Source organism: Nicotiana sylvestris, chromosome 3, assembly GCF_000393655.2.
Source record: "Nicotiana sylvestris chromosome 3, ASM39365v2, whole genome shotgun sequence".
NCBI lineage: Eukaryota > Viridiplantae > Streptophyta > Magnoliopsida > Solanales > Solanaceae > Nicotiana > Nicotiana sylvestris.
The window spans coordinates 138783815-138793332 of record NC_091059.1 but is presented as its reverse complement, the minus strand read 5'-3'; the positions used below and the strand labels follow the sequence as shown (position 1 = coordinate 138793332).

Here is a 9518-nt window from a genome sequence, read left to right as displayed (position 1 = left end):
CCTTCCCATTTCCTTCACTCAAACTCAGAGACGTGAAACCCTAGCTGTCGCGCCCCCTTTTTTTCCCATCCTCGCGTAGGGAGGTCCAGGTTTCGACATTCATGGGGTGTAATGACTCGTTTCCTTTTGGGAATTGGGTATTTGAAGAGTCGCCACCTAACGGATTATGGTGCGTTACGGCACCTAGAGCAATTAACTCTTGAGTTGGTTTGCATTACCAGAGATTAGGGTAACGGCTCGAAATAACCTCGAGGGGAAGGTGTTAGGCACCTCTCTTGGTCCACAACTGTGGGTCCCGACCGAACTTATTTTTACAAATTAGTTCATATAAACAAGTAAGTTGTAAAGCTCATTGAACAAGTCAAGTAACGAAATAAAGGTTTGAACAAATTATACAAACAAAGTTTTAAATAAGGAGAGGATTTGTGGTAAAAAGGGGTCCTAGGTTGTTTATCCTATAGGATCACCCCACACAATGTCCGGTAAACACTCCTCAATGAGGTGCTACATGTGACATTAATGCGTAGTCATCATATCCCATGTCTACCCTTCCCATCCCCTTATTGGTCATGCAAAACGAGTGTTTGGTCATTAATTCCTATTGTGTGCTGCTACCCGTCCCTTCTTAATAATCCCGGAGGGATTTGAGACCTCTACCTATAGGTAGTGCTAGACGTACCCCTAAGGTTTTAAAGGCAAAACTCTAAGGCAACAGTCAAAAAGCATCTAGGACTTTCACATAATGAGAGCAAGTAAAAGGCTCATAGTTTCCTCCGTAAACAAGCATGCATGCAGCACGACTCAACCACAAGTAAGGTCTTTAGTAATCAAAGTCCTAAAGAAGGATTTCTAAGTGATTATGCAGAAATAAACCACTTTCAGATATAGAAGTCATAACATTATTAGCTGCCTAGGACCTCCTATTTAAAAGCTTATTAGAATTCAGAGACATCGAGTGACAGAAATAGCTTCAGAGAAATGCAAGTTTAGAAAAAGCCCTAAGGCTTGCCTATATGCAGAACTGTGTCTATGTTAATGCAGAAACAAATAAGTTTTCGAAATAGAACCTTTCAATACCTATAGGCAGAATATCTAACGGGATTAAAGTAATTATGAAAGGACCAGTTTTAGAGAGTTATCACTTGACAAGGCTAGTCTTATGAAGTAAACGAGGTGAGATAAAATCGATTCATTAGGTTAATTAGATTATCAAACATAATTGCGAGTAGAAGTCCCTATAGGCATGGTATCTAGGCGTGTTACTAGTTTTAGGCAATTTGCAGTAACATATTGAATCAGAATTATGTCCTATAGGCATGGTATCTATATTTGAATTGATTTAAAACATGATGGCTTGAAACCTGAAAATATGGTTTCTAACATGACAAATGCAGGATTTATGAACATGGTTTATACTAATGCAAATGACATTAAAAGTGAAAACCTATAGACATGATGTCTATTATGCAAAATGAAATCAGATTTAATAAGAGTCACACCCTATGAACATGTTTTCTATTGAGTAAAGCAAGCAGATTTGAATGTAAATTCCTAAGAGCAGGATTTCTACCCATATTACCCCACAAAGTATACATCTACCCTCCCCTTTTACTAAATTACCCCGAATATCTGTTTACAAAATATTACAGGCCAACAAATGAATTACATAAATGAAATAGAAAACTAAGAAGCTATTCTATAGGGAGCTTGCAATCAGGCCCAAGTTTCCCAAAGCCTCCAATGGTCTTTCAAACCTTATTTCCATAGACAAATCAAGGTGTAGGTGCATCAAAGTTCCCTAAGGGTCTCAAGGACCCCAGGCAATGCTTACACCTAGACTTATTAGCCAAGCATTGAACCAGTGCAGTGTGGAAAACCAGCCTCAGTATGCCAGAGTTCCAAGGGTTCTCAAGAGGATCCCAAGGCAGTACACATACTAGAGGGGGCAAAACTTATTAACTAAGAGTAGAGTGAAAGTGTAGGACATATGTTTGAAAGAAGTTTATTAAAGACTGGACTTAAAGGTCTGTTTTGAAAAGCAATTAGTAAATCAATAGAGGTTGTTTGAAAAAGGTTGGATTAGTAAACAGAGTTCAAACACTTCAGGATAAGACCACACACAGAAAGATCACATAATCTAAATGTATTCAGTAATCACACAGGGGTTAAGGGGTTTAGGGATACATAGACATTGCCTGCAGACACATGACCCTAGCAGGAGATTAGGACTGGTATGGACATACTCAGAGATAGCTTGACACTGGCATAATCACAAACCAGTCATGAGGAACATAAACACTTAGAGGGGAATAGGGATTTGGGATTCACAAAATGGTATGTGCACAGTAGGTAAAGGAAAACAATTGTCCAGACATGCTTGAATCACACAAGGGAATACATGAGCTTAAAGGGAGGTGAGTCATACTAGCATGTTTAACTACAAACTCCACAACAAAACCATAAGTAAAAGCAGGCTAGAAATAAAAAAAACTGAAACAAGAAAAGAAACATGTTGTTGTTGTGGCTATAAATGAAACTAGGACATACCAGTGAAGATAGAAGTAAGCAGAATGAAAGAGCCAAAGAGTACAGATGATTAGCCTTGGCTTGCAGCCGGCTAATAGTAATAGAATAACACAGAGATTTTAAATAAGAGAGGGGTTTTTTGGAAGCCAAGTGTGTGTGTCGTTTGTGAAAGAATTAGGGTATTTATAGTTGAAAGTAGGTAGTGGAATAAGGTAAAACACATAGTAGATACTAATTTAAGAACTCAGAATCAATCACTTAGAGAATCAAGGAAGTAATAACTTGAGTTAGGGGAATCAAGGTCAAATGGAAAGATTCAGTACCATATAAGGGGGAAAGGAGGAATCAGTGCATAATTAAACAAGGAAAGGAGCCAGAGTCCATTAGGCATAAAGTAGTCGATTAGGACCAAATTCAGAAAGATCCAATTAAGGAAAGACTAAGTAAAACCAAGTATCATAATAAATAAGGTAATAAAATTAGTGAATTCAAACAGACGAGTAGAATTCTATGGCCTTGAAGGAAAATCTTTCAATTACCAACAATTAAGGAATATTAGAATCAATCATAAGGGGTCATGATTCTGTGTGTTTCAACATATAAATAGAGACGAATGAACAGAAGTAGCACACAAAACAAGGTCAATTATATAGGCAGAAAGAAATAAGAGAAGATCAAGCACAATCATAGAGAGGTGATGTAAGTAGGCTAGAAATTCAGCAGGACATATTCGAAGCATGGTGACCATGAGAGATTAACAAGACCAAAGAAAATTAGGCTAACATGCAGAGCCATGGCAAAGAAAATCATGCCAACACATGGAACCAAAAGTGGAGAAAATCATGCTAAGACACAGAAGCAAGTAAAGGGAATCATGCTAACTCACAAAAACAAGTAAAGAAAAATCTTTAACACAAGTAAAGAGAATCATGTTGACACATAGAACAAGTAAAGGAAAAATCTTTAAAAAATAGGGCCTTTTAACAGAGTCGAGTTAAAAAGCATTAGGAAGATAAAATCGGTCAAAATAAATAAGGGAAAAAGGTTTAATCATAAAGAAATCAATTGAAACTAGAATAGAAAGAACTCCGAGAAAACCCTAGTTTTCAAAGAAAGTAAGAACAGTTTAGACTAGAGGATCTTTCAGAAGAAAGCTTGAAATAAGCAAATCATAGAAGGAAACATGTTTGAAGCATGAAAATAACACAGATCTGAGAGATCCTGAAGAGAGTTAGGGTTTCAAAAGAAACCTAGGTAGAAATCGAAAGAACATGTTGTAACTTCATAAATCGTAACACACATGGTGTGAGTTTTCCCAAAATCACACTAGAGAAGCCTCGAACAACAGAATCAAAAACCCTAGGTTCGAATCGGCATGGCCCAGGACCCTTGAATGCCTCAGAGATGATGAGCAAGGTGATGAGAGTGACCATTGGAGGCTTGGGGTTTGAGAGATAGTCGTCGGAGATGACCGGAGAAGGAGGTGAGTAGAGGAGTCTAGGGTTAGGTTTGAGAGAAGATTGGAGATGAGAGAGCATCTGAAGGCGGCACCTTTAGAGAAGTGACTAAGGGTTAGGGGTCGTTTGAGAATTAAAAAGGAAAGGAATTATTTGGATCGTTGATCTGGGAGATCAATGGTCAGGATTAAAACGGGTAGGTGGGTTCTGGGTTTGGGTAGGGATTAATAGGGTATGGGTTGGATGATTTGGGTGTGAAATTGGGCTGGAAAGGGGTCCATTATGGCTATAATTGAAAGCCAAATTTGGCTGTTATTTAAATAGTAAATTTTTCCCTATTTAATTTATAAAAAATAGTAGGTAATTTTTGGAAAATAAATTAAGGTACCAAAATGATTTAAAATACATAATTAATAATTTAAAAATACAGGATCCAATTTTATGCATATAAACATCATTGTATCTAGAAATGGGCTAACATTGTAATTATATGCAATTTAGCTTTAAAAATACCAAATGTAATTGTAAAAAATACATAAAAATTACATTAGCCATATTTTGGAATAAATATAAAAATTAAATAAAATGAATTATCAAAACAATAATTTTATAAATACTTATTGGGATTTTATGGATAAAAGGGGAGAAAATAAATTAATTAAAATCCTTTAAATTATGGAAAAAATAATAAAAACTGTGGGCATGCTTATGTATTCATATATATGCTATTTTGAAGGCTTTTATGCATATTCAAAACATATAGGAAAAAATTGGGTATCAACATCTGCCCCTCTTTACCCGGGAAGGATGAAAGAGTTTTCGGGTAAAGAAATGATGGCCAATTTTGACCGGACGGGGTGTTTTGAATGAAAAAGGCCAATCTCCAGTTTCCAAGTTGCCTACATATCCCTGATTTTACGGGAATCAGGCCATGTGTAGTTCTGGATTCACCTGCGGAGTATGCCGATGGAATCATTTTAAGAACGGACACGAGATGTGGAAGCGGCTACGGTGAGCGTTTAAGGCTTGGGAGGGTTAGAGGGAACTGGAGCAAGATTGCTTCTGCTAGGATAGTGGTTGCTTACTGGTTACCTATAGATAAAGATTATATAAACGTGTTTGCAAAAATTTAAACATGATGCAAATTCCCTTTGGACAATGAAGGTTGTCTTTGAACGGTTAAAAATGACGTCCTTGGACCATGACGTCCTGGGCCATGTATTGTTTAATGAGGGATTCGCAGGCCATGAAATAATGTTCTCGGGCCATGCAAATGGTGCCTCCGAACCATGACGCCTTTGAATAATGATATGCAAATTTGAGAGATCTTCAGGCCATGGTATGATGTCTTCAGGCTATGAGGATGGTGCCTTTAGACTATGATGCCTTTGGAAAGATTGGCGATGTTTCAGCCCATGATATGTAATAATATTATATAACAAGGCAAGGTTTAGTCTTGCGAAGCAGAGAGCAGAGCTCAGCCTAATTGAAAAACAGGTAGATAGTAGTAGAAAATAGAGCAATATTGGTGCAAGAAGGGACAATGCTTAGTCCATGCGAGTGGGGGAATCAAAGATTAGCCTTATGCAAATGGGAAAGCAAGGATTAGTCTCATGCAAATACGGAGTCGGGGCTTAGACTCATGTAGGTATGGAGGCAATGATCAACCTCATGCAAATAAGTAGTCATGGATTAGACTTATGCAAGATTGGAGACAGAGCTTAGTCTCATGCAAAGAGAAGGCAACGCTTAGCCCCTTGCAAATATAGAGATAGAGCTTCACCTCATGCAAGATTTGGGATAAGGCTTAGTCCCATGCAAATGGAAGGCAATGCTTAGCCTTGTGTAGATATGGAGGCAGGGCTTAGCCTCATGCAAGATTCGGGACAGGGCATAGTCCCATGAAAAATGGAAGGCAATGCTTAGCCTTATGCATAATGGAGGCAGGGCTTAGCCTCATGCAAATATGGAGTAGAGCTTAACCTCATACAAGATTAGGGACAAGGCTTAGTCCTATGCAAAATGGAAGGAAATGCTTAGGTTTATGCAAAATGGAGGTAAGGCTTAGCCTCATGCAAGATTCGGGACAAGGCTTGGTCCCATGCAAATATGGAGTCAAGGCTTAGACTCATGCAAATGTGGAGTCAAGGCTTAGACTCATGCAAATATGGAGTCAGGGCTTAGATTCATGCAAATATGGAGTCAATGATTAGACTCGTGCAAATGTGGAGTCAAGGCTTAGACTCATGCAAATATGGAGTTAGGGCTCAGAATCATGCAAATATGGAGTCAAGGATTAGACTCATGCAAATATGGAGTCAAGGCTTAGACTCATGCAGATATGGAGTCAATGATTAGACTCATGCAAATGTGGAGTCAAGGCTTAGACTTATGCAAATATGGAGTCAGAGATTAGACTCATACAAATATAGAGTCAGAGATTAGACTCATGCAAAGAGAAAACAACAGATAAGGGTATAGTATATCTTAGCTAGGATAGGTTCAGCGTCTAACGGCCCGATGGATGGTAAATTTGCTTTGTGTACGAATGCTATCGTCAAATGTGCCTACATTTAAAGAAAAATCATAAGTTTCATGAGGGGAGGTTGGTTCTTGCTTCGTATGCCAGCCTTGCTTTGCTCCACTCTAGAAGCCCCCTTCGAGTTCCCCTAGGTAGCACCTGACCGTTATGAAAAATAGAATTTTCGAAAATATGCATTCATTGATAAAAAAATGGAATTATTTTGGAAGTGTATTGATATATCAAGTAACTTTTAATAAACTAGCGACTGTGACATATTTTAGGCATTGTAGCTCTCTTATGTTGGAATTTTGAGGGTCCTCCTCAAAATTCTGCCCCAGTTTGGTAGATGATTTTTAAACGTTTGCGGATGGAGGACCTTGCTGAATCTTCTTCAGAATTTTGAGAATCCTTCTCAAAATTCTAATCCAGTTCTTGACGGATGACTGGCTTCCTGGCATGTGATGGCACTGGCTGGACTTGCTCCGAAATTTTGAGGACCCTCCTCAAAATTCTTCCCCAGTTCTGATTTTGGAGAAAATGAAAATTTTATTATGATATGACTGAACCCATAAGGCTGCCTACATATCCCCTCTTAAACGGGAATCAGGTCAAGCATAGTTCAATTACATCAGAAAGGAAAATGTGAAATAATCTAAGCGTAGTATCTCTTGACTGCGTTTGAATTGATTGGTTTTGGCCAGATCTCTCCATCCATATCTGCAAGTATGAGTGCTCCTCCTGTAAGTACTCTGTGAACCATATACGAACCTTGCCAGTTGGGAGAAAATTTCCCTCTCGCTTCATCTTGGTGTGGAAAAATATTCTTCAATACCAGCTGTCCTAGACATTCTGTTCTGATAGAGTTGGTTGTGACATACTGCGTTCATCCTCTTTCCATCGATAAGGGCCAATTGTTCATAGCGACTTCTTACCTATTCCACATCGCTGAGTTCAGCTTCCTGTATGACTCTTAAAGAAGGAATCTCTACCTTGGATGGGATGACCGCCTCGGTACCATAAACCAACATGTAGGGGGTTGCCTCGGTTGATGTGCAAACTGTGGTGCGGTACCCTAACAGAGACAAAGGTAACTTTTCATGCCACTGCTTGTGATTCGCTACCATTTTCCTTAGTATCTTCTTAATGTTTTTGTTGGCAGCTTCTACGGCTCCATTCATTTGAGGTCTGTAGGCGGTGGAATTCTTGTGCTTGATTTTGAAGGTTTCACATATAGCTTTCATTAGATCACTGTTGAGGTTGGCGGCATTGTCAGTGATAATAGACTCAGGAACCCCTAATCGGCAGACGATACGATCATTGACAAAATCTGCAACGACCTTCTTGGTTATGGCTTTGTAAGATGCAGCTTCCACCCATTTTGTGAAGTAGTAAATGGCTACCAGAATAAACCGATGTCCGTTTGAAGCCGTGGGCTCAATTGGACCAATAACATCCATTCCCCAAGCGGCGAATGGCCAATGTGAGCTTGTTGCATTGAGCTCGTTTGGTGGTACTTTTATCATGTTGGCATGTACTTGACATTGAAATCATTTGCGGACATACTGAATACAATTCGTCTCCATAGTCATCCAAAAGTAACCTGCCCTGAGTATCTTCTTGGCTAGAACGAGACCATTCATGTGCGGGCCACATGTCCCAGCATGCAAATCCTTAAGTAGCTTTGAATTTTCCTTTTCTTTGACACACCTTAGCAAACCCAAATCCGGAGTTCTTCTTTACAAGTTCCCTCCACTGTGGAAGAAAGGATTTGACAACCTCCGGAGTGTGTGTTTTTGAATTTGATTTGTGTGCTTCGGATATTCTCCTTTTGATAGGTACTCCTTAATGTCATGGAACCAAGACTTTCCATCTGCTTCTTCCTTGACATGTGCATAATATGCCAATTGATTATGGATCCTCATCGGAATGGGATCAATATAGTTCTTATCTGGATGCTGTATCATTGATGACAAAGTGGTTAATGCGTCAGCAAACTCATTCTGGATTCTGGGCACATGTCAGAATTCTATCTTTGTGAACCTCCTTTTCAATTCCTGCACATGGTGCAGATAAGGAAATATCTTGGAATTCTTGGTAGCCCATTCTCCTTGCACTTGGTGCACAAGCAAATTCGAATCGCCGATCACCAACAACTCCTGAATGTTCATGTCGACTGCCATGTTGAGCCCTAGTATGTAGGCTTTATATTCTGCCATGTTATTGGTGCAGGGAAATCTGAGTTTAGAATATATGGGATAATGTTGACCCGTTTTGGACACTGAAACTGCTCCAATGCCTACTTCTTTGAAATTTGTGGCTCCATCGAAGAACATCCTCCAACCGTCATATGCTTTAGTAATGTCTTCTCCTATGAATAATACTTTTTCATCAAGAAAACACGTTTTCAAGGGTTTGTATTCTCCTCCCACCGGATTTTCAGCGAGGTGATCTACCAATGCTTGTCCCTTGACCGCCTTTTGAGTTACGTAGATGATGTCGAACTCACTCAATAGTATCTACCATTTAGCCAACTTCCCAGTAGGCATGGGCTTCTGAAATATGTACTTCACAGGATCCATCCTGAATATAAGGTATGTAGTGTAGGCATAGAAGTAATGCCTCAACTTCTGGGATGTCCAAGTCAAAGCACAACAAGTACGTTCGAGCAGAGAATACTGTGCTTCATAAGGTGTGAATTTCTTACTCAGGTAATATATGGCTTGATCCTTTCTTCCTGTCTCATCATATTTCCCTAAAACACATCTAAAGGCTCCATCTAACATGGATAAATAAAGCAGCAATGGTCATCCTGGTTCTGGAAGGACCAGAACTGGCGGTGCGGACAGGTATTCCTTGATCTTGTCAAAAGCTTTCTGACAATCCTTGGTCCAACTTGTCTCAACATCTTTCCTCAGGATTTTGAAGATGGGTTCACATATTACTATGGACTGTGTTATGAATCAACTGATGTAGTTGGGCCCCCCCAGGAAGCTCATCATGTCCTTCTTGCT

General features: G+C 39.3%; 1 protein-coding gene across 1 annotated transcript; it reads right to left on the bottom strand.

The window, feature by feature from the left end:
- Nucleotides 1–7439: 7439 nt before the first annotated feature.
- On the bottom strand, nt 7440–8030 carry LOC138888081 (uncharacterized). Its single transcript, XM_070169887.1, has 2 exons — nt 7736–8030; nt 7440–7579 (listed from the first exon to the last, which is right to left on the bottom strand). Exons 1-2 carry the CDS (start codon nt 8028–8030, stop codon nt 7440–7442), a joined length of 435 nt encoding a protein of 144 aa, XP_070025988.1.
- Between the last annotated feature and the right edge of the window lie 1488 nt (nt 8031–9518).